Below are 25,163 nucleotides of genomic sequence, written 5' to 3'. Positions count from 1 at the left end.
GTTGTAACTGGGCTGCCCAGAGGCTGCACGTGTTCAGAGAGCTTTTTTCCCCCTGCTTCCATGACTGAGCAGAGAATTGCCCCAAGTGAAATGTTCTTTTCTCAGGAAATGTTGACATTTCAAAATTGCTTCCTGTTTCCGATCGTGACAAAAGATGAAAGGCCTAGTGAAGGGAAACAGTCACTTGATCCATTTATTCCTGAGGTCGAGTCTGACCAATCACATTTCCAGCTACCCTGGGATGCACCTGAATTAAGGGGGAGATGCGGGGTTGTCTTAGGCCCAAGACTAGCTCTGACCTGGGGCATTCGTTATTTCAGGGGGAAATCCCATGGGGCTTGGTGGCATCACATTGCCAACCCTGGGCCTGGTGAGTCGAAAGGGCCCAGGGCTCCGGTCCACTGCTGCTGCTACTGCTCTGTCTGGGAATGTGGAGCTGGCCAACCCTCACCTTGCCCAGGGGCCTGGCAAGTCTGTCGGCTCCCCCGAGGGCACATCTACGCTGTGAGAAGAGGCCCACAGCTTGGGGTCCACAGGGCTCAGGCTGCAGGTCTATAATATTGCAAGGCAGATGGTCTAACCACAAGAACCCAGGCTCCAAACTGAGTGTTGTAACCCCACAGCCAGCTCATGCGGGCCACTGTTCTTTGGTTGCTGTGTAGGCACCCCGGAGCCATCTTCTTGTCCCTTGACACCACCCGCAAAGGCCCAGGTTACCCGGCACTCCCTGTGACCCCCTGACCCACTGTTTTCAATGGACATTGTGCTCCGGATGGTTTCAGAGCTGCATTCTTGTCGATCAGGAGCCATTCCAGCGTTCTGTTCTGCTGGCAGGGAGCGCAGGAGCAAGCTGAGTTCTGTGTCCAGCCCAAGGGTGAGGTGCCCGGACACAGAACAACGTACCTCTCCCCACGGGCGATGGAGGCTAAGGAGCACTCGATGACACTGCTAGCGATGCAGCTCTTCAGGGACACGGAGAGCAGGACACGCTTTCAGACTCCACTTTTCTACCTCCACACAAAGTTGGAGGCTTTGAATTTTGCACTCCTGAAAATGAAACAGTAATGGCAACAGCGCAGAATACTCTGTGCAGACAGGTGCCATGTGACTTCCTAGACACAGCTGTGTCCTGGCCCCTCCATCCTGACAGGACTCCCCCGCCCGCCACGATTCCAGTCCTGCACCATCTCCCCTGAGACTTGGGCTCAGTCTTGGGTTAAGTCACAACAGACAGAGGTTGATCACAGCTTAGTAAGAGCTGATTTCGTAATGCTCATGCCTGACTGCAAGCTTTCCCCAGTAGGGGTCTAGGACTGGCACAGCCCCGGGTGCTGCAAGTGAGGACTAGGAGCACTGGCACGCTTGTATGATGATGAATAGCTGGGAAGCATGTAGCAGAGGGGTGATGCCCATTAATCAAGACTAGCGGATATCCCAGACTGAAGCAGCAGAGGATTCTGCAGGTTAGGACTGGGGCACATGGTCAGAGCTGGCAAGGGGCACTCACACCAGCAATCTCTATACTACAGTAACCAGATATCTTGCCATTATGATTAGCTGCTTGCTTCCAGCTTGACTAAAATTCATTTCTGCATAAAATCTAAGGGGAAAAGCCTGTTCTGAGGAGATTGAAATTGCTTCTGACATTCCAGCTAGGTCTGCATGTCTTTGTTCTTCTCCGCCTGTCAGCCTGACATGTGACAGTGGGGCCCTGTCATCTCTCCTATCAAGAGCTGCTTCACTGCTCTTAAATGAGCCGTTTCATTTTCTACTGTATTTCACCAAAATAAGAGAGTGCAAACCAAACAGCTGCCCTGAAGGATCTGAAACTGATGGCATATCAGAATTAGCTAGCATGCCCAAAACATCCAACCCTATTCCAGGGTTTGTTTTTCAAGGATGTATAACATCTATGGGTGTTAAAGTTTCTTGTTTAGCTTCCGGAGAGATCATTCATTATGAGCAAAAAGCAAAGAACCAGAGACACATTTGAGGTTGTGATTCATGGACAAAGCTGATGAGATTAGGAACATACATAAACTCAGGAAAGCAAAACTGTCATCTAAGATTAATAAAGCAATTTAGCACCTGGGTTTTCAGTACAGAATGGGATTGCTGCCAGTCAATGAGCTAGCAAAATCTCCTTCCACATCCCAGACCAGTGCTTAATTTATGCCAGGGCTTTTTGAACATCACATTTTGCTCTCAACCTTTTTTCGTAAAGTGTAGTTTTACTAAAACAGTTTTGTTTCAAAGATCTTGAAGCATTTCTTTGGGTGCATTTCTTAGGGATTTCGATCGTTACAATTGAAATAAAATGGAAACATGGACAGTGTTTTATTTTCTGTGTTAGGTACATCTACACTGTGGAGCTATTTCAGGATACTGGAAGTATCCCAAAATAGCTATTCCGCATCTTTTGAGCAAGTCTGTTATTTTGAAATATAACGGGCTTGCTATTCCGATGTCCCTGTAAACCTCGTTCCATGAGGATTAAGGGATGTTTGGAATAGCACTCTATTTCAAAATTAATTCAAAATAAGTTGTGCAATTTGCATAGCTCAACTTGTATAGCTTATTTTGATATAAGGATACAGTGTAGATGCACCCCAAGGGTATGTCTAGAATACATGGCTCCATCGACGGAGCCATGTAGATTTGTTTGTTCGGCAAAGGGAAATGAAGCCATGATTTAAATAATCGCGGCTTCATTTAAATTTAAATGGCTGCCCCTCTCTGCCTATCAGCTGTTTGTCGGCAGATCGGGGCAGTCTGGACGCTCTCCTGTCGACATGAAAGCCCTTTTTCGACCTCCCCGGTAAACCTCATCCTACGAGGCATAACGGGGAGGACGATAAAGGGCTTTCAGGTCGGCGCGGGAGTGTCCAGACTAGCGCGCTGAGCCAACAAACAGCTCATCAGCTGTTTGTCAGCTCAGCGCGGCAGCCATTTAAATTTAAATGAAGCCACGATTATTTAAATCAAGGCTTCATTTCCCTCTGCCGATCAGCCTAATCTACATGGCTCCATTGATGGAGCCATGTAGTTTAGACACATTCCAACAGTTTAAATATATGTAATACAATTGTAAGCAGGATCTGAAGGAATATATTACAGATAGAAGCATGGAAAGACCCCAGGTGTGTCTATGTAAGTACAGTTTGCTCCTGATTTGTTTTGGTTTGTTAAATATTCAGCTAATGAACTGATGTTGTACTCGTAATCAATTTGGCTGGTGTTGAGTTACAAATTATGTTAACACTAAATGCAGAACTTGTGAAAGATGATCACCATTGCTCACAATTATTGTGGGAATCAGAAAAGTCAAACTGTACTTAACGCACTTCAAAAAGAGAGAGATGCTGTCAGCGTAAAGAACCTGGGATGGACAAGGGCTCCATGGCTAGAGCACTGTGAAGTTGGATGGAGAGGGCAGGATTTTGAATCAGCCTGCTGCCAGGTGTGGGCCTGGTTCTCCCTGCTGTTTCAAAGATAGAGCTACAATAAGCTCCATAAGGAGTCCCTTTCATTATTTTACATTTACTCCAGTGTATGGTGAAACCTCTTGTGGCTGGACTGTGTTTTGGGCCAAGAGCTGAAATCACTGGATTCGTCACAGAGCCAAATCCACCACAGGCTGGTGGAAGCAGCAAGGGTGGACCAGCAGGGGCAGATGGTGTGCGGGGGGAGCAGCTGGTGGTGTGACGAGTGGCCAGAGAGCGGCGGTGGTGGCAAGTGGTGGCAGAGAGCAGTGATCAGATGGATGGTGAGCGACCAGCGGAGTGAGCAAGATGCTTCTTTACCTCCCCGCACTCAGGGTGGGAGGTGAAGTCTGCGAAGGCAGCTCTGAACTCTGGTCTGCCCTGACCAAAGCAGCAGCTGTGAGTGGGGTGCAGAGAAGGTGCCTGTGGACTGAGAGGAAAAGGACACTGCCCAACCTACTTGGGGTGGGACCTTTGCTCAGGGTTTATATTTATGACTCTGTTTGTGGCGTTTTCCCAATTAATGCCACGTCACTTCCCCGCCTTTTATTAAAAGTTTCTTTTCTCTACTCAGACTCTGTGCTGCGAGTGGGGAAGCACTGCCTCCCGAGGCACCAGGGGGTTGTGTGGATTTCCCAGGTTACTGGGTGGGGGCTCGAGCTGGTTCTATGTTGGATGGATGGAGAGAAACCCCTAGACCAGGGGTGGGCAATAATTTTTAGAAGGAGACCACTTCATACATTTTTTACATGGCCCCTGACCATCCTGGAAGGGGCGGGGCCTTGGGAAAAATGGGTGGAGCCAGGAGACTTCTTGTGCTCCCCCACCCACAGACCCTGATTGGCCTGAGAATGCGGGAGCACGTGAAGTCTTTGGCACCTGCTCCCAGCACCTAGAGAGAATCGCCAGCTGTTTTAAAACAGCTGGCAGTTTCCTCTAAGTGCCGCAGCAGGAGGAGAATTTGCATGCTTCCCCGGCCTACAGGCCAATCAGCGACTGGGGGTAGGGGGAGCACACAAAGTCCCTCGTCCTCTACCCCCACCCTGCCAGGGATGCGCAGTGCATGGTGGCCAGAGAGAACTGCCAGCTGTTTTAAAAGAGCCTGATGCCACACGCCCCTTGCAGGGAGAAGGAAACTTCTCATGCTCCCCCATCCCCAGGTCTCGATTGGCCCGGGGGTAGGGAGTGTTGCAGGCCAGATCCACTGGCTTGGTAAGCTGGATCTGGCCCATGGAGACTGGCTTGCCCACCCCTGCCCTTAGATGCTGAACCTGGCCCTGGCTGCTGCTGGCTCTACCTGGCAGAAGGATTATACAATGAATAATTTCCCCAAAGAAGTATTGATAAGGGTCGCAGTGACTATGCAGCTGTGTGGGTGGGCAACAGGGGACCTCTGCCCTTGGACACATCAGGAACATGGACACTGCAGCGAAAATCCCCCAGTACTGAGCCCGGAGCCCAAGACAAGTGACTCAGGCTCGCAGAGCGCAGGCTGGGGGGCTAAACACTGCAAAGAAGAGGTTCAGGGTTGGGCGAGAGCCAGGAGTCTGAAACCTCATGGAGGTGGTGGCCCTGAGAGGCCAGGCTCCAGCCCAGCCAGCTACACTGCAGTTTACGTCCCAAAGCCTGAGCCAGCTGCAGCCTTGGGGTGGCTCTTTTACTGCAGTGTAGACATACCGGAGGGAGGCTGCAGGAGGGAAGAACACCGGCAATCCAGACCCTGCAGGCAGTGATGAAATCAGCATCAAACGTTAACAGCAAAGGAGGGAGCAGCCCAGCAGCAACTGGAACAGGTGCCTCTAGTGGCAAAAGTCCAACAGCGCAGTCAAAATATTTTCCCTTCCAAGCTGACAGGGACCGATAAAGGGCTCAGGACTGATGGGGAAAGTCATTTGAATATGCTGTTCATTTTTGTACTTAATACGTTTCTTTATGTATGTGGGTGACTAGATTTTCCGGCACTAGTGGTTTGAGAAACTGCCCAGCAGGCAAGATTCTCCACACTCCCTACGAAACAGCTGTGGCTCTGATCCCATTGGTAAACCCTGCAAAAACGAGTCTCTTCATCCACATGGCATTGGAAGGCAGCCACTCATTTACCAGGCAGCTCCCGGCGCCATTGTGAACACGCTCCTCTTGCACGTTAGCATTCTGAAAGGCACCGGCAGCGTCTCTGGCAACTGTACAACAAAACATGCTGTAAAACAAAAGGAAGGTGTGTTTCTCTGCTGGCCAGGCTCAGTCAGTTCGTTTCCCTCTGCAAGCTGAAATCAGTAATACCACGTGGCCAGACAGCCTCTTCCAGCAAATATCAGGTATTTAAGATTAAACCATTTCAGAGAAAAAAGCCTTAAAACATCAGACTAAAAGTTTGCTAACTTTCTAGCCACTTCTACCTGGGGATCCCCCCTTAGCTTCCTACAGGCGCCCCCCCCCCCAAGTCCAGTAGGGGGTGCACAATCCGGCACAGGCAGTCCCCAAACCAGTTCATGGAGTGAAGCCTTTTGATCACCCTTTACACAGGAATTCAGTCAGGTTTTATCTGCTAATTGTTTATGGGTCTCAAGGCTCCCAGCCTTGGCAAAGAGGACTATGAACCTACAAACTGGAGCCTAGGAGCAGCATCTGCAGTCGGCCACTGTCTAGCAATTGGCTCCCCAAGTGCTTGTTGGGAGGCTGCCTATCTAAACCCATTGCATTGTTTGCCTGCTGTTTTTTCCAACATTAAGCTAGATCAAGTGGTTCTCAATCTGCCGCCCAATCAGCACAGAGCTGCAGCCCACGTAACGTCTTCAGGGCCATACAGGTAGCACTAGATGGATAAATAGGTTGGGAACCACTGAGCTAGACCAATACATTCATGCAGGAAAGCCCAAAAATGCAGTATAACTATGCTGAGACTAGGGCTGTTAAAAACCCTGTAATGGGGTAACCGTGTAAGTGATAAGTCTCAGCAGTTACACACTTACCTGCACTGCGGGCTGTGTGGTATAAAGTTAAGCTTTATACTGCAGAGCCCACAGAGAAATCTCCCCAGGTAGGGTTGCCAGGTGTCCAGTATTCACCCGGACAGTCTGGTATTTGCACCGTCTGTCTGGTAGAAAAATTCAGAAAATACCGAACATGTGCAATGTCCAGTATTTTCTGAATTCCCGGCTGGGTGCCAGGCGAGGGAGGGGAAGTGACTGGGAGGCAGGGCCATGATTGGCGCTAGAAGCCTCTGATCACGTGCAAAAGCCAGGCGGGGGGGAGTGGTTCCCAGCCCCTCCCTCTACACCCGCCCGGCTTCTACGAGCAACTCAAGAGAGTGCCTGCTGCAGCCAGTGGCTGCACCCCTCCCCCGCCAGCTCCGCTTCCCACCCCCTTCCTCCGAGCCCCCCCTCCTCCTGTCCAGCCCCGTGGCCCCCAACCCTCCCCATCTCTGCTTCCCAGTCCCCCTTCCTTCCATACCCCCCATTCCTCCTGGCCAGCCCCGCTTCCCGTCCCCCCCCTTCCTTCCGGCTAGTCCCGTGGCCCCTGCCCCCCCAACAGCTCTGCTTCCCGCCCCGCCCCTCTCCCAGTCACCCCCAGCAGAGGCTACCTGGGGTTCCCAGCAGGAGCCACTGCCCTGTTGCCACTGGGGTTCCCCAGGCAGGGTACCTGGCCACCCCACCCCACCGCTAGGGCTGTCTTGCTGCTGCTGGGCATTCTGGCCATGTGCGGTTGATGCTGCAGATTCCGGGCCTGGGCAGGAGCTCCCCAGAAGCCACATGGCCCCGCTGGGCCTCCCCAGCCCCTGAGCTACTCCTGGGCTCTTTGGTCCAGCAACATTCTGGGCCTTGCCAGACCAGAAAGTCCCAGATTTGGGAGGTTCAACCTGTACCAGTATCTCCCCTACAGAGCATGCAATGGGGGGGGGGGGGGGGGCATGGAAAGTAGAGGGAAAAGTAGAGGCAGAAATCTGGTGTCAGGGAAAGTAGAGGGAGAAGGGGAACCGGCAGAAGGACCATGAGAGAGGAAGGAGAAGGGACTGGAGACAATAAAGCAGCATGTAGACCAGGGCGACTCAACACGCGGCTGTGGTCGCAGCCTGTTTGTTTGCGGCCCATGGTGCAGTTTGGGTGTACGCGGGGCCTAACACACGTCCCACAGGTGGGAGCCAAAACAAAAACGTAGTCAATGTAATGGGTTTCTGTTGATCTGCGTTTCTGTTAAATTCCTGGGCTGTCATTGCTCATGAAAAGTGCTGACATGTGGGTGGAAATTGGGTCAATATTGCATTTTATTAATGTCAGCAGAACTGACTTAAATGGAGGCCTGTGTGTTGTGTAGTCTTCCCCTAATCTTTGTATTCATGCCCCTCAGTGTGAAAGAAGCTGTTTGCATATATTTGCATATATTTGCATGCATACGCAAGCACACTTAAGTTGCAGCCCTCGGCATGTGCTGTGAGTATCATTGTGGCCCCCAGGGCTTCCAAAGTTGAGTAGCCCTGCTCAATGCCGTTATCTAAATTATTGATGAAGATACTGAACAAACTGGATCCAGAACCAATCCAGGTGGACCCAACTCAATAGGCCCTTCCAGCATGACTGTGAACCACTGATAACTACTCTCTGGGGGTATGTCTACACTACCCCGCTAGTTCGAACTAGCGGGGTAATGTATGCATACCGCACTTGCTAATGAAGCCCGGGATTTGAATTTCCCGGGCTTCATTAGCATAAGCGGGGAGCCGCCATTTTTAAATCCCCGCTGCTTCGAACCCCGTGTAGCGCGGCTACACGGGGCTCGAACTAGGTAGTTCGGACTAGGGTCCTATTCCGAACTACCGTTACTCCTCGTGAAACGAGGTGTACCGGTAGTTCGGAATAGGCACCCTAGTCCGAACTACCTAGTTCGAGCCCCGTGTAGCCGCGCTACACGGGGTTCGAAGCAGCGGGGATTTAAAAATGGCGGCTCCCCGCTTATGCTAATGAAGCCCGGGAAATTCAAATCCCGGGCTTCATTAGCAAGTGCGGTATGCATACATTACCCCGCTAGTTCGAACTAGCGGGGTAGTGTAGACATACCCTGGGAATGGTTTTCCAATCAGTTATACAGTCACCTTACAGTAGCTCCATCTAGCTTGTACCTCCCTCCTTTACTAATGAGAAGGTGACAGCATCAAAAGCCTTACTAAAATTAAAATATACCACATTTACTTCTCCCCCATCCACAAGGTTTGCTACCCTACCAAAGAAAGCTAGTAGGTTGGTTTGATGTGATTTATTCTTGACAAATCCATGTTGACTGTTACATATTACCCTATTAACTTCTAGATGTTTGCAAAATGATTGCTTAATTATTTGCTCCATCATCTTTCTGGGTACTGAAGTTAAGCTGACTAGTCTGAAATTCCCTGGGTTGTTGTTGTTCTCAGTGTAGAACCGTGATCCAGTGGATATACTGTACTTGAACTTTCAGAAAACATTTGACAAGGTCCCTCACTGAAGGCTCTTAAGGAAAATGGCAGTACTGGGCTTAGGAAAGGTCTTCTCATGGACAAGAAACTGGTTTGAAGATAGGATAAAAAAGGATCAGTTTTTGCAGTGGAAAGAGGTTAAAAAATGGAGGGTCTATTCTGGGGTGAATGATGCTCAACATATTCATAATCGTCTGGGGAGAAGTGTAAACCATGAAGTGACAACGTTTTCATGTGATTCCTAAATTACTCAAGCTAGTTAATTCCAAAGCAGACTGTGAAGAGTTATAAAGGGACGTAACACAACTGGGTGACTGAGCAATATAATAGATGAAATTCAGTGTTGATAAATGCAAAGTAATGCACATTGGAAAACATAATCTATACATATAAAAGGGTGGGGTCTAAATTAGCTGTTACCACTCAAGAAAGAGATCTTGGCGTCATTATGGACAGTTCTCTGAAATTGTGTGTGGCAGTAGTCAAAAACGCTAAGAGACTGATAGAAATGATTAAGAAAGGTATAGATAAGAAGTCAGAAAATACCACAATGTAATTGTATGAATCCAGGGCTTGCCCAAATCTACAATACTGAGTTCGATTCTGGATACCCCATCTCAAAAATGTATTAGAATTGGAACAAGTGCAGAGAAGGGCAATAAAAATCATTAGGGGTACAGAGAAGCTTCCATATGGGGAAAGATTAAAAGGACGGATACTGTTCAGTTTGGAAAGGAGACAACTAAATTTGGATATGATAACAGTCTATAAAATAATGAATGTTGTGGAGAAAGTGAACAGGAAAGTGTTATTTACCCATTCATAGAGCATGAGAACTAGGAGTCACCCAATTAAATCAATAGGCTGCAGATTTAAAACAACCATAAGTATTTCTTCACACAATGTACCATTAACTTGTGGAACTCATTGCCAAGGGAAGTTAAATAAAGAATTGGTTAAGTTCATGGAGGATAAGTCCATCAATAGCTATCAGCCAAGATGGTCAGGGATGCGACCCCTTGCTCTGGTGTCCGTAACCCTTTGACTGTTAGAAATTGTGACTGAATAACAGGGGATGTGATTGTTTGATAATTACTTTGTTCTGTTCATTCCCTCTCAAGCAGCTGAACAAGCTGCTTTGCTTTTAATACCATCTTAAAACATGTTAAATTTATTTGTGCATTGCATGTTTAAAGCCTTTCAGAAAAGGAAGTGATGTCTCCGAATGCAGCGCATTTGTGTGAAATCCTGATTGTCACAATGATAACTAAACTGGCATGTTCTTCGGCCCACTGAGGTGTGCCAGGCACATGGCTTTTCCTGTATTTCTGACCTGCATTTTTTAAAACGTCCTCCTCTCTGCTTCTGCAGTTCTGCTTCCACAATGAATGGAATTGCCAACACGGGAGAGCATTTCGATCTGTTACAAGGACGCTTACCTGCAGGTACAGCCATTTGCACCTCCAATTAATTGTGGTAGATGCTAGCTTGAAGCCTCTTTATAATGTCTATCTCTTTGGTATATCTACACAGCAAAAGGTGTGCATGATCTAGCTGATCCCAGCCTGTTTGAATCCAGCTAGTTCAGTGAACAAGAGCAGAAAAGAGAGCATCAGTGTTGAAAGAGCCAGCTGCAAAACACTCCTCTGCTGCTCCCTGCCTTTCCCTCTGTGACACAGAACTGTGCCTGGATAGCAAGTGTAACAGGCAGCACAGGAAAGTCGGGCGGGCCGTGTTATGTATTGGCTTTGGCATGTGTGACACACTGCACCTCGCCCATGTCTCCAGCAGGTGGCATTTGGCATGCTAAGCAGCACGGATGAAAAGTTACCAGTGGGGGAGGGAGAGAGTGATTAGTGTACTGAAAATTGCAAAAATGACAAGCTGCCATTTTGGATCCTGGCCGTGATGGCTTGTTAGAGGGCGCTAGCAGAACATGCAGGCAAAGCAAGGTGGGCTGGGTTTTACTTTACTGCATTAGAGAGCCTCCTGTTTTCTGGGTGCGTTTTGGGGATCTTGTGCATTATCATTCTAAATTCTAAGAAATAAAGTCGTGTTACACAACAACCCTCCAGCAAGAGTACTTAGGATTATATTGGTTTGTGTGTACCATGCTTGAGCATAACAGTCCCTAATGTGCATCAGTTTTTTCACTGTCCTGGAGTCTATCTACACCAGCGCTACTCAACTTTAGAAACCCTGGGGGCCACAATGATATTCACAGCACGTGCCGAGGGCCACAACTGAAGTGTGGTTGCATACACATGCAAATATATATGCAAATATATACAAATAGCTCATTTCAGACTGATGGGCAGTCAGGAAGGTGTCTTAGTCTTTCTTAAATTGCTGTCAGGTGGATACAAGTCTTTGAATTCAGAGGAACAAGATTAATGGTGCCATTGCGGGTTTGTTTTCTTTAACGCAGCAATAGTCTTTTGGCAAAGATGCTTTGGTGAATTCAATCCCCCAAACAGGATTGAAACCCCCGTGTTCATCCAACAAGTGTTTCTTCTTTGTTGCCATTTGTAATGCTTATTAAAAAGAAAATTGTATACCGTGTTTTGGGTGTTTAGCTTGATGCTTCAGGCTGTGTGTTTCTTGGAGTGATTTTACCGTAAAAAGAAAAGTTTCCAAGCCAGAGGGCTCCAACCTGTGGCGGGTGGGGAACTGAGCGAGTCAGGCTGGACACAAGATGCAAAAAAGGACATGAGCCCCCTCCTGGAGTCCCAGCAGTGCTGACATCCCCACACAGGAGTCCGTCGCTCCGTACAGGACGGAGGCAAGGTGCCGGACCCAAACGTGGCCAGTGTGAGCCATTCAGCACCTCTCAGGCTCTGCTCACAAAGCTAAGCAACCAACACTTCCCACAATACTCCAGCGCTCCTGGCACCTCCTCCCTGGGGGCTAGAAATGCCAAGACCCTGTACCTGTCTGTTCCAGCCAGCCCATCCACGGTCTCCATTGTGGAGCATGTTCCCAGTGGAGGCCATGTTTAAAGGATTCCACCCGTGGGCTGTGCATTGAGCCCTGTGTAAACCTAAACTGCACTGTGGCCCGCAGACACACAGACCACAGGATGCGTGGGGCCCACGGGCCGCGTGTTGAGTAGCCCTGGCATAGAGAGTACATGTGTAAAGTTTGCGGATAACAGTAAGCTGGGAGGGGTTGCAACTGCTTGGGAGGATAGGATTAAAAGTCAAAATGATCTGGGCAAACTAAAGAAATGGTCTGAAGTAGATAGGATGCAATTCAATAAGAACAAGTGCAAAAGTACTCCTCTGAGGAAGGAACAGTTGCACACATACAATTGCAGTTGCACACATACAATTGCACACATACAAAATGAAAAATGACTGCCTAAGAGGGAATATTGCAGAAAGGGATCTAGGAGTCATAGTGGATCATGAACGAAATATGAGTCAACAGAGTGACACTGTTACAAAAAAAAGCAAAGTCTGAGATGTATAAGCAGGAGCGTTGTAAGCAAGACAGGAAAAGTAATTTTTTCGCTCTATTCCACATTAATACAGCCTAAACTTGAGTACTGTGTCTAGTTCTAGGTGCCACATTCAATAAAAATGTGGACGAATTGGAGAAAGTCCAGAGGAGACCAACAAAAATAATTAAGGGTCTAGAAAACATGACCTATGAGGGAAGATTGAAAAATCTGGGATTGTTTAGTTTGGAAAAGAGAAAACTAAGAAGGGATGTGATAGCAGTTTACAAGTACATAAAAGGTTGTTAACAAGGAGAAAGGAGAAAAATTGTTCTCTTTAACCTCAGAAGATAGAACAAGCAGCAATTGGCTTAAATTACAGTAAGGACAGTTCAGTTTGGATATTAGGAAAAACTTCCCAGAACTGGACACAATACTCCAATAAGGCCTAATTAGTGCAGAGTAGAGTGGAAGAATCACTTCTCATGTCTTACTCCCAACACTCCTGTCAATGCATCCCAGAATGGCCATAGCCCATCAGCTTGATGACAGCTGACATCAGCTTGTACTTTGTCTCAGAGAAACAAGTTTATCCCCTTCCCTCCCTGCCCCATACTTGTCTGGTAAACACCCCTCAGTCATCATTTCAACTAACTTCACAACTTTATATATAATTTTGCTACTCGCATCTCACTATGATATTACTGACCAGCAAATTAATACACTGTGGAGCTCAAAAGCTCATCTCTCTCACCAACAGAAGGTGGTCCAATGCAAGATATTACTTCCCCCACCTGCTTTCTCTAATACCCCTCACAGCACTTGCCTCTGTCTGACTGAAAAGGCATAGCCTGTGTTCTGGTAGCTAACACAATATTCAAACACCATAAAGGACTCTGATTTGTAAAGGATTTAGGTATTGCTGCAGTCAGCACTGCAATGTCTAGCTGATTTAGGAGCCTATGCCTCATTTTCAAAAAGGGATTTAGGCATTAAGGAGCCAAAAGTCCCATTGGCATGACTCCCCTGAGGTTAGCAAGAATCATGCACTAAGTATAGCAAGTCAGACAAATGAGAATCATTGCTCAGCTCTGACCCCCTTCCTCCTCTAGAGCTGATCTGGAACAAAAACATTTAAGCCTGAAGTGTTCCTGGGATACTTCCCCTTATTCATTTTGCATTTTACCTGGCCCTGCCAATGCTGCTCCCTGAAGTGCTAAAGAAGCACTGAATTAAGTCTGGGTGGGGGAGGACAGACAATGAACATGAGTTGTCTGACCTGGTGCTCAAGGTTGCAGGAAAATCTGTTCTCAACACTTTTGTTGCCAGGCATGGATGTGGCACAGCTGGGTTTGGCGAGATGGATAGCCCAGGTGTGTCGCTCCAAGAAGTTTGGAGAGTTAAGATAAGCTTGGACTAAGCAATCAGACTGACATTTGTGTCGCTCTTGTGCCACTGGGGAGAACAGAGTCTCTTTGCCCAGTGTGCTGTAGAGTCATTATGATAATTTCTATTACTTATTCATTATTCATGTGGCAGTAAAATCAAAAAGCCCTAATCAGGATCAGGAGTCCTATAGTCCAAGTGCTGTGTAAGCAGACACTAGCTGATAACTTTGAGAGGGGCTAGATTTGAACCATCACCTCACTGATGCCGTGTTTGGCTAGCCCAGCTGAACCACTCAGAACCCTGAGCCACCTTAGCCCCCTCAAGAGTGCAAAAGATGGTTTAGCATTGAGTGTATTCATTAATAACCTTTCCACAGAAGACAAATTTGTAATCGTTGTGTTAGTGCAAAAGGGACTAGCTCTCCTCTCACTTGCACATGAGGTTGGTACAAAGCCTAGGTCATTGATTAGTGGGGTTACTCCTGTTTTACATTTAACTTACAGGAAAAGAATCAGTGCCTGGATTGGCAGAAAATTCTTCCTACTTAATAACCCCCCACAGGGTGCTACCAAGACCGTTCCAACTCTAATTCTTTTAAAACCGCTTTTGCTAGTGATCAGCAGGAAATAACAAGGCAGTTGACATCTGAGAAAAGGACATTAACAAGAAGGGAAGGGGGAGAATCTGACATATTTTCAGTGTGCCAAAATGCGCAGCATTAGTCATGGGGGCTGAACTGCAAATGAGAACAAACCAGACGCAGAAAAGCAGCCACCTTAAGATGGGGATGGCCGGGGGGGGGGGGAGGGGCAGCAATGAGGTTGAGTTGCACTGTGTGCTCTTTTGCCAGGGAAGAACCAGGGCAGTTTGGTAAAGAAAATCAGCTCTGCCGCTTTTGATAGTAATAAGAGATGGGACCTGGATGCAAAATGCAGATCCAGATCAATGAGTCCTAAACTGCAGGGCTACGTCTAGACTGGCATGATTTTCCGCAAATGCTTTTAACAGAAAAGTTTTTCCGTTAAAAGCATTTGTGGAAAAGAGCGTCTAGATTGGCATGGATGCTTTTCCGCAAAAGCACTTTTTGCGTAAAAGCGTCCATGCCAATCTAGATGCGGTTTTGTGAAAGAAAGCCCAGATCGCCATTTTCGCCATCGGGGCTTTTTTGCACAAAACAGTTTTTAGCTGTCTACACTGGCCCTCTTGCGCAAATACATTTGCTCAAGAGGACTTTTTCCCGAATGGGAGTGCTGCATCTAGATGGTAAGTTTTTCTGCAAAAGCAGCTGCTTTTGCGGAAAAACTTGCCAGCTGTCTACACTGGCCGCTTGAATTTCTGTAAGAACACTGACGATCTCATGTTCTTGCGGAAATGCTATGCTGCTCCTGTTTGGGCAAAAGCCTTCTTGTGCAAATGCTTTTGTGCAAGAGGGCCAGTGTAGACAACGCAGTATTGTTTTGCGCAAAAAAGCCCTGATCGCGAAAATGGCGAGCGGGGCTTTCTTGCGCAAAACCGCATCTAGATTGGCACGGACGCTTTTCCGCAAAAAGTGCTTTTGTGCAAAAGCGTCCGTGCCAATCTAGATGCTCTTTTCCACAAATGCTTTTAACGGACAAACTTTTCCGTTAAAAGCATTTGCGGAAAATCATGCCAGTCTAGACGTAACCAAGCAGCATAGTATTTGCGGAAGAACACTGACAATCTTACATTAGATCGTCAGTGTTCTTGCGCAAATTTAAGCGGCCAGAGTAGACAGCTGGCAAGTTTTTCCGCAAAAGCGAGACGCAGCCCAGGTGTTTGAACAGGGGTTCTGGTGTTGGGCCCATCTCTATCAGCGATGCTGACTTTGAGCTAGGCTTTGCTGTAAAGTTAATGTGAATGATCCTCTAGAGTTTTATTGCCCTTAGCTTGAGTTCCAACCACAAACATGTATAACCTTTGACGTGAGTGTGGAGGTGCAGAAAGAGCACCGTTGCCTCCTGGACACTGCTGTGCCTACCTCAGTTTCCCCTTCAGTCAAGAAACAATGAAATCTCTTGAGCAGTCTAGCCAAATAGAAACCCAGCAGTGTCCCTCCCTTTACTAAAGCCATCTGAAAGCAGTACCTATACAGGCAGTCCCCGACTTACGCGGATCCGACTTACGTCGGATCCGCACTTACGAACGGGGCTTTCTCGTCCCGGAGGTCGAGGTAGCGGATTGCTACCTGCGAGCTCCGGGGCGAGAAAGCCCCGTTCGTAAGCTGCTCCAGTGCCCCTGGTCTGCTGGAGACCGTCTCCAGCAGACCAGGGGCACCGGGCGGGTTCCCGCGCTTCTGAGGCTTTGCCAGAGCAAAGCCTCAGAAGCGCGGGAACCCGCCGCTCCTGCCGCTTCAGTCGCGGTGCCTGTGGTCTGCAGCTCTACTCCCGTATCCCTGGTCTGCTGGGGGGGGGGGCGGCTAGTGTGCCCCCCCCCCCCAGCAGACCAGGCTTTTGTTTTGGACCCTGGAGCAGAGCAGCTGGGGCTGCCAATTGGTCCTGCAGCGCCTTCTGGGCACTACTGGACCAACCCGGCAGCACCCTAGCTGCTCTGCCCCAGGTCCTGATTCAGCCGCTGCTGGTCAGTTTCAGCAGCGGCTGAATCAGGACGCCTGGGGCAGAGCAGATGGGGTGCTGCTGGGTTGGTCCAGTAGCGCCGAGGAGCGGTGCTACTGGAGCAACCCAGCAGCACCCCAGCTGCTCTGCCCCAGGCGTCCCCAAGTCAGCCGCTGCTGAAACTGACCAGCGCTGACTACAGGAAGCCCGAGACAGAGTTGCTCTGCCCCAGGCTTCCTGGAATCAGCTGCTGATCAGTTTCAGCAGCAGCTGACTTGGGGAAGCTTGGGGTTCTTAAATTGAATCTGTATGTAAGTCAGAACTGGCGGTCAGTTTCAGCAGCGGCTGAATCTGGACGCCAGTTCCGACTTACATACAGATTCAACTTAAGAACAAACCTACAGTCCCTATCTTGTACATAACCCGGGGACTGCCTGTATACTGTCTTAAAGGCTCTGATTTCCAAGCTCAGATAACACATAAAAGTGATTAAATAAACCAGGATCCCATCAAAGCTAAGTCCTCTCTCTCATCTGGTGTAAACCAGGAACAACTCCACAAAAGTCAGTGGGGCTTCCTGGGTGCAATGCTAGGGTAAACAAATTAAGGTTCAGGCCGAGGACCCTTCAAATATTCAGCTGCTAATATAATTCCTTTAGTCTTGTGATTTCTCAGTTCCAGCCCGTCTGAATGGTGCTTTAGAGCCGCTCTCCCTCTTTATTTCCCCTCTGTGACACTGATGAAAGGGAATCAGCTTAACCCTACACTGCTTGGGCACCTATGCTGTGGTGGGGCTAATACAGAAGGAGCCCAGGGTGATCCCCAGCTAGACACTGTGGCAATACATTCTCCAGTGGAAATAGACACAGTCTCCTCTTTGCAGCTGATATCAGCACTGAAGAGCTGTTTCCTGGGCTAGGCAAACCTCGCCACAGGAATTTAACCCTTTCTCAGTCAGTGCTTGGGGCTTTGCATCCATTTGGGCAGCTTTCTGGGGGCGTAGAGGTTTTGAATAGAACCTGAGGGTTCAGTCAAACAGCGCTAATATGTAGCAATCACAACTGGGTGGGGGCCAGTCAGGTGGGGAGTCAGCCAAGCCCGCCTGGACTACCAAATGCTGCTGCTTTAAACAGGATCTCAGCTAGCTGCAGTCAGAGCTACCGGGTGCCTAACGTCATAGAGCAACATAAATAGCAGGCAAGGGGGGCACAGATTTCAAACACACGTGGTGAGGTAGCTTCTGAGCGCTGCCTTTGCAGATGCATGTAGCACCGGGGGCTCTCACCATGTGCTCAGGCTTGTCCTTGCTTTTGGACAGTTCCAGCTGCAACCACCCACCCCCTTTTTAAAAAACAACTGTTTTATTTTTCCCTAGGAAACTTCAGCAGCTGGATTTAAAGGCCAGGTTTGAGCATGACGCTTTGTTTCTTGTGGAGCTAAATGGAATGTGCCGGGGCTACGGAGGCAGTGCTGGGGAACAGGCAGAATCTGCCGGGCAATGTGAATAATGAGAGACGCTCCGAACTGCTGCTTGGATAATCTGGTTGCTTTGGGGGAATGAGCATGTGTGTGGGGGGGGGTCTGCATGTGTGTGTTCATGGAGGTGCATGGGGATACCTGTGTGTGTGTTCATGGAGATGCATGGGGATACCTGTGTGTGTGTGTTCATGGAGGTGCATGGGGATACCTGTGTGTGTGTGTTCATGGAGGTGCATGGGGATACCTGTGTGTGTGTTCATGGAGATGCATGGGGATACCTGTGTGTGTGTTCATGGAGATGCATGGGGATACCTGTGTGTGTGTGTTCATGGAGGTGCATGGGGATACCTGTGTGTGTGTTCATGGAGATGCATGGGGATACCTGTGTGTGTGTGTTCATGGAGGTGCATGGGGGTGCCTATGGGTGGGTGAGTGTACAGAGAGGTACCTGTGTGGATGGAGGGTTCCACTGTGTGTGTGTGTGCGCGCATGTGTGTGTGTCAGTGTTCATGGGAGTGTATGGGGGGTAACTGTTCTATGGAGGATTCCAGTGTGAGCACAGAGGGGTAGAGAGGTGCCTGTGCAGGGTGTATCATGACTTTATACTTAAGTAAAGTGTAAGTTCTGGATTTTTTTCAGGTAACTACTATGCATATATCCTGTGTCTGTGCATGGGGATCTGTGTGTGTGTGCACTCAGGTGTGGAGCAGTGTTCCCTGCAAACTGTGCACTGTGCAGCCACTCAGGAGAGGTTCCAGTGCCACCCAGCTGATTAGCAGGGCTACAAAGCTAGGGGTTATTTTTTCTAATGATGGTGCACATTGGCACATGCCTTGGTGCACAGAAACATTTATTCCTCACATGGATGGAAAAATCCACAAGTGGATGAGAAAAATTAGAGGGAACATTGGCATGGGGGTACCTGTGGGTGGGTGTATGGGGATACCTGTGTGTATGTCCATGGGCGGTCTGTGGTTGGACTGGGGCATCAGTGTGTGCATGGGGGAGGCTGTGGGTGGGTGGGTGTACCAGTGTGTGCATGGGGGAGGCTGTGGGTGGGTGGGTGTACCAGTGTGTGCATGGGGGAGGCTGTGGGTGGGTGGGTGTACCAGTATGCATGGGGGAGGCTGTGGGTGGGTGGGTGTACCAGTGTGTGCATGGGGGAGGCTGTGGGTGGGTGGGTGTACCAGTGTGTGCATGGGGGAGGCTGTGGGTGGGTGGGTGTACCAGTGTGCATGGGGGAGGCTGTGGGTGGGTGGGGGTACCAGTGTGTGCATGGGGGAGGCTGTGGGTGGGTGGGGGTACCAGTGTGTGCATGGGGGAGGCTGTGGGTGGGTTGGGGTACCAGTGTGTGCATGGGGGAGGCTGTGGGTGGGTGGGGGGGGGTACCAGTGTGCATGGGGGAGGCTGTGGGTGGGTGGGTGTACCAGTGTGTGCATGGGGGAGGCTGTGGGTGGGTGGGGGTACCAGTGTGTGCATGGGGGAGGCTGTGGGTGGGTTGGGGTACCAGTGTGTGCATGGGGGAGGCTGTGGGTGGGTGGCGGTACCAGTGTGTGCATGGGGGAGGCTGTGGGTGGGTGGGTGTACCAGTGTGTGCATGGGGGAGGCTGTGGGTGGGTGGGGGTACCAGTGTGTGCATGGGGGAGGCTGTGGGTGGGTGGGGGTACCAGTGTGTGCATGGGGGAGGCTGTGGGTGGGTGGCGGTACCAGTGTGTGCATGGGGGAGGCTGTGGGTGGGTGGGTGTACCAGTGTGTGCATGGGGGAGGCTGTGGGTGGGTGGGGGTACCAGTGTGTGCATGGGGGAGGCTGTGGGTGGGTGGGGGTACCAGTGTGTGCATGGGGGAGGCTGTGGGTGGGTGGGGGTACCAGTGTGCATGGGGGAGGCTGTGGGTGGGTGGGGGTACCAGTGTGCATGGGGGAGGCTGTGGGTGGGTGGGGGTACCAGTGTGTGCATGGGGGAGGCTGCGGGTGGGTGGGTGGGGGTACCAGTGTGTGCATGGGGGAGGCTGTGGGTGGGTGGGTGGGGGTACCAGTGTGTGCATGGGGGAGGCTGTGGGTGGGTGGGTGGGTGGGGGTACCAGTGTGCATGGGGGAGGCTGTGGGTGGGTGGGGGTACCAGTGTGCATGGGGGAGGCTGTGGGTGGGTGGGTGGGTGGGGGTACCAGTGTGCATGGGGGTACCAGGCTGTAGGTGGGTTGGGGTACCAGTGTGTGCATGGGGGAGGCTGTGGGTGGGTGGGTGGGGGTACCAGTGTGCATGGGGGTACCAGGCTGTAGGTGGGTGGGGGTACCAGTGTGCATGGGGGTACCAGGCTGTAGGTGGGTGGAGGTACCAGTGTGCATGGGGGTACCAGGCTGTAGGTGGGTGGGGGTACCAGTGTGCATGGGGGTACCAGGCTGTAGGTGGGTGGGGGTACCAGTGTGCATGGGGGTACCAGGCTGTAGGTGGGTGGGGGTACCAGTGTGCATGGGGGTACCAGGCTGTAGGTGGGTTGGGGTACCAGTGTGCATGGGGGTACCAGGCTGTAGGTGGGTGGGGGTACCAGTGTGCATGGGGGTACCAGGCTGTGGGTGTGCATAGGGTGCCCGTGCGGGTGTGCGTGCGTGGGGGCGTGGGGATGCCTAGTACCTGCTGTAAAGCCTGTTGCTGATCCCGCCAGGCTGCTGGAGGCTGCGGTTCCCAGGCTGGGGCGCCGTGACGCCAGGGGCTGAGCTGAGCGCCCGCGGCGCGTGGAGCTGGGGCCCGGGCTCTCCCGGCGGATCCAGGCGCTGCTGCTCTGCCCGCGCCGAGGGCCACACCCGGGGGCTGCAGGGCGCCACTCGCCGGGGCCCGGCACAGACGCGCCCGCCCGCTCCAGGTGGGTCCGGGCGCCAGGGCAGGTGCGCTCCGCGTTCGCTCCGGCTCCTGCTCGCGGCTGAGGCGGAGCCGGGCGGCCGCCGGGGCTGAGCGGGGCAGCGGCCGGGGCCGGGCAGAAGCTGCCGTCTGGTTTGACTGGCTCGGAGCCCACCGGCCGCAGCGAGGTGGAGAAGGGTCCGGCCGGGCTCCCGGGTCCGCAGCAGCCTGGCCAGGCCCCTGCCCCGTGGGACTGGCTGGTCTCCTGTCCCCTGCCCCAAGGCTGCGGGCGCATCTCGAGGCTCCGCACTGGGGGCCTGGCCCGGCGGAGTGGCGAGTCACGGTGCGGGTGCAGGGTACCCCCATGCACCCTCTGCTCCAGGGCTTGTGTCCACCCTGCCCAGCCCCCCTGGGCCCATTGCCGGGGGGCCAGTGGGAGGAGGGGCAAGAGCCAGAGCTGCTGTTGAAGCCCAGAGCTTCTCAGGGCGGGGCCCCGTTGGGGGTTGGCCCCACCTGCCTGAGGGCACAATGTGGAGTGAAATCTGGGTGGGGGCAGCCTGGCATGGCCCAGAACCCCCTCCTGTGGGGAAGGGAAAACCTGCCCTTGAGTGAGTGCCAATAGAGAGCCAGGGTCTCCATGCAGCGTGTCCGTCCTCAGGGGGCTGGGGACTCAGGGACTGTCGGAAGTGTGTCTGGTACAGAGAGGGGGGCATGCAGACTCATCACGGCAGAGACAAAATAAGTAACGGTTGGTTGGGTACACACAGGAGACCTCGCTGTTGGGGAGTTCACTTTGTTGACTTTACACGCAAGCAAAAGTGAAGTTCTGGGGGGTTCAGTTCACACATTGCAATGTAGGTTCTAGGGTAGGGTAAGATCTTCCCATTAGAGAGAAGGTGTTGTGTGAAGCCAGGACTTCTCTGTGGAAGGCTGCTGTGGAGAATTCAGGTGGTGTGTACATGTGCCTCTCACAACACAGTTGCTGGTGGTTAACTGAAGGCTCCTTATCCCTCTCTCAGAAGTTGAGTAATTGCCAGAGCAGCCTGGTTTGGCAAAGGAGATGGTCCTGAGCTCTCAGAAGGCCTTCCCTTTTCAGAACCAAATTGCCTCTCCTGGCAGTGGTTATAAACCCTTGTGATCTGCACTTCCCCCTACGCTGCCCTCTGATTGGCAGCCTAGGAAATGGGCACGTTAGCATGGAGCAGGGCCCTCCGCAGTGTGAGACTCACGTGTGTCTTTGCACAGGCAATGAAAAAATGTTCCTCAGAGTGGGGTGGCCAGGGGGTCTGTCAGACTTGCTGGGCTCCTGAGCAAGTGGCGGTGGGGCCCCGCTCAATGCTCCCAGAAGGGGTGGGACCTTGGGCAGAAGGGGCAAGGCCGGAGCTGCCAGCCCTCAGCACTGCACCATGCCATATCCCCTCTCCCCACCAGCCCTCAGAGCTGCCCGTGACTCCAGCGGCAATTTAAAGGACCTAGAGCTTTGGCTGCCGCTGCTCCTGCAACTACCCCAGGCCCTTTTGAATTGCCAGGCCCTGGAGCAACTGCCCCTTTTGCCTCCCACTCCCACCCCCACATCAGCAGGCCTGGGGGTATCTATCACATTGTAATCTCTGCCGTGCCAAATATCTAACTCATTGTTTTTCTACTATAGAAATTGGGATCCATTCTGCAGATCATCACCTGAGAGTCTTTTCTCCATCCAATGAAAACCTGCTAAGAAATGGTCCTGCTCCTTGTACCTGTCCAAATTCCCAGACAGGAAAGAACTGACCTGGGTATGAGGAGAGCAGCTGAGTTGGCTTTCCAAGAGGATGTCTGTCCATGAAGAGCTAGAGGGCAAGTTTTCAGCCACCACCACCATGGCCACGGAGGCAAATGAAGGAAGCCCATTCCAAATCAACCCCAATATTTCCTACAATGCCACCTGGGACAGTGCTCCAGCTGCCAGTTCGATGGAGGACATGATAGCAACTTGCACTATTGGAACCATCCTCTCCATCATGTGCGTGATCGGTGTGACGGGCAATGTCTACACCCTGGTGGTGATGTGCCATTACCTGAGGTATTCTGCCTCAATGTACATTTACATCATCAACCTTGCCTTGGCAGACCTGCTCTACCTGCTCACCATCCCTTTCATCGTTGGGACGTACTTCCTACAGGAATGGTACTTTGGAGATGTCGGCTGCCGCATCTTGTTCAGCCTGGATTTCCTCACCATGCACGCCAGCATCTTCACCCTGACAGTCATGAGCACAGAGCGCTACTTTGCGGTGCTGAAGCCCCTGGACACTGTGAAGAGGTCCAAAAGCTACCGGAAAGCCATTGCTATCCTTATCTGGGTGGTGTCTCTGCTGCTCACGCTCCCGATGCTCATCATGATCCAACTGGTGCAAAGAGACAGCAAAAGCATCTGCCTGCCCACCTGGAGCAAGCTATCCTACAAAATCTACCTGACCATCCTCTTCTGTACCAGCATTGTGGGTCCCGGGGTGATCATTGGGTACCTTTACATTAGACTAGCCAGGACCTACTGGGTGTCCCAAACAGCCTCTTTCAAACAGACAAAGCGGCTGCCTAACCAAAAAGTGCTATATCTCATTTTCACCATCGTGCTGGTCTTCTGGGCTTGCTTCTTGCCCTTCTGGATTTGGCAACTCCTCTTCCAATATTATGAATCCTTCCCGTTGTCCCCCAAGGCGATGAGGAACATTAACTACCTGACAACCTGCCTGACCTACAGCAACAGCTGCATTAACCCTTTCCTCTACACTCTGCTGACCAAAAACTACAAAGAATACTTGAGGAACAGGCAGCGCTCTTTCAATAGCAGCAGTGGCTACTTCCAGAGGAGGAATCGATTTCAGAGGATTTCTGGGAGATCCCTTTCCACGAGCAGTCAGCATTGCACAGAGACCTATGTGCTCACTCATGTCCCTGCAGGAACCAACAGTGCCTGAAAGAAAAACACACCTCCAAGGGAATCACCGTTATTCATTTCAGTGCTGAGTTTCTTGAAAGTGCAACATGGGAAAGGCAAAGTCTTAGCAGATTCAGAATGTGTTAAAATTGGGCAGAAATTGTGCTGTCGCTCTCTGCACTCGCTTATATCCAGCACCATTGATTTGGTTGCTCACTCAAAGCTTTTCACTTTTTTCATTTTTTTCCCTATGCTATGTTGGTGTATTTCTCCCCCTGAAGCTGTAATGAGACCCTGTAATACTGGCACTTTTTAAAATGATCTCAGCTGTCACACAACATTTAAAATTAAGTTATTGAAGTATTGACTTATTTTACTGTTGTTCTAAAAACACAAATGCTGGGCTTGAGGAGCCAGGCTGTACAGCAAGTGAAAGCAGCGAAATTAAAGAAAAAGCAGCTTGTGTTCCAGCCAGTGTGTGCTCCTTTGTAGGGAAGTTGCTGGAGGGTTTGTGTGGGCAATCAGCCTTGGTTCTGGACTAACTCGCCCTGGTGTTACAGTGGTATTCATCCACTGTGCCTGCTGCTCCTTAATTCCAGTCACTGTACTGGTAGTAGCAAACTACTCGTGTACATGAGAAGAGAGAGTCTAATACTTGGGTTTGGTCAACAAACACACAAATGGGGATCCTCACAAATGGGGATTCCCCTCCCCAGTCCGGGGTGACCTTTCCTCCCCCATATCATACCCAGTAATTCTCCCCTCCGCTCACACACAAGTGGGAATCCATGGCAGCTGAGTCCAGTAGGACAGATGGGCACCATCAATGTTAGCAGCACCCCTCAAAACAAACACTTCTCTGGGAGGAACATTTTGGGCTTTGTCCCATGGTGCCTAAACCCAGCTTCCCTTTTGCTCCCAGCACCAACACAGAAAGGCTCCAGCGCGCTGACCCCTGGCTCCCGTTCCTTGTGATGATAACGCTATGAAATGCAAAAGGAATTGTAGCTGATGGACAGAATTAGAAGCAAATTAAGGCATGGGGCCAGCCCGGGAGCTGCTGTGAGTGAGGAACATTCCACTGGCGGATGAACTGTACTCACAATGTAGCTGGCAACCTTCTGTCCCCGTACAGAACATTTTACCCTGGGGTTCCTTGAGGATAATGGAAACTGTCTCTATTGACTTCCTGTGCTTTAAAAAAAAGAATTCTCTGCATGGATCTAGCACCCCCCGCACATTCCCAAGGAGGGAAATCATTAACGTCTCCATGTTATGCACAGGGATTCCCAGGCTCAGCATTTCATTGACATGCCATCATACAAGTCAGCTGCTGCAACAAGAATAGACCCACAACTTCTGAGTCCCAGTGCATGGCTCTAGCCACTAGGCCACACTGTTCCCAAAGATTCAGCTGCTCCTCAAGGCATAGCAATTACTGCACTTTGCAACTTGCTCTTTCCTGTTTTCAGATAGCAACAGCCCATAATAATAATCCCTGGTTTTTATATAGTCCCTTTAATCTGTAGCTCCCAGGCAACTAGACAAAGGGGTTAAGTATCACTATCCCTGTTTTGCAGGTGGGGAAACTGAGGCACAGAGCAG

The 25,163-nt window shown here is 50.8% G+C and overlaps 1 protein-coding gene across 3 annotated transcripts; it reads left to right on the top strand.

Annotated features, from left to right (window-relative positions):
- The first annotated feature begins 5,659 nt into the window (after nt 1-5,659).
- LOC102444635 (urotensin-2 receptor) lies at nt 5,660-24,471 on the top strand. 3 transcript variants are annotated; one of them, XM_075903549.1, is made up of 5 exons: nt 5,660-5,797; nt 10,297-10,370; nt 17,702-17,731; nt 20,466-20,663; nt 22,290-24,471. In XM_075903549.1, the coding sequence occupies exon 5, from the start codon at nt 22,450-22,452 to the stop codon at nt 23,596-23,598; it is 1,149 nt and encodes a 382-aa protein (XP_075759664.1). In that variant the 5' UTR covers nt 5,660-5,797; nt 10,297-10,370; nt 17,702-17,731; nt 20,466-20,663; nt 22,290-22,449; the 3' UTR covers nt 23,599-24,471. The 3 variants fall into 3 exon arrangements, with proteins under 3 accessions (XP_075759664.1, XP_075759665.1, XP_075759663.1); XM_075903550.1 differs by having other exon boundaries at nt 17,702-17,826; XM_075903548.1 differs by lacking the exons at nt 5,660-5,797; nt 10,297-10,370 and having other exon boundaries at nt 17,531-17,731.
- Nucleotides 24,472-25,163: the final 692 nt, after the last annotated feature.

The sequence above is a fragment of the Pelodiscus sinensis genome, chromosome 20 (genome assembly GCF_049634645.1).
Source record: "Pelodiscus sinensis isolate JC-2024 chromosome 20, ASM4963464v1, whole genome shotgun sequence".
NCBI classification, from domain to species: Eukaryota; Metazoa; Chordata; order Testudines; family Trionychidae; genus Pelodiscus; species Pelodiscus sinensis.
Note: the sequence above shows the minus strand (reverse complement) of the source record. Positions and strands in the feature narration are given on the sequence as shown.

What these genes read in the sequence shown, in the direction of transcription:
- LOC102444635 (XM_075903549.1), top strand. Translation starts at nt 22,450, where the DNA reads ATGTCTGTCCATGAAGAGCTAGAGGGCAAGTTTTCAGCCACCACCACC.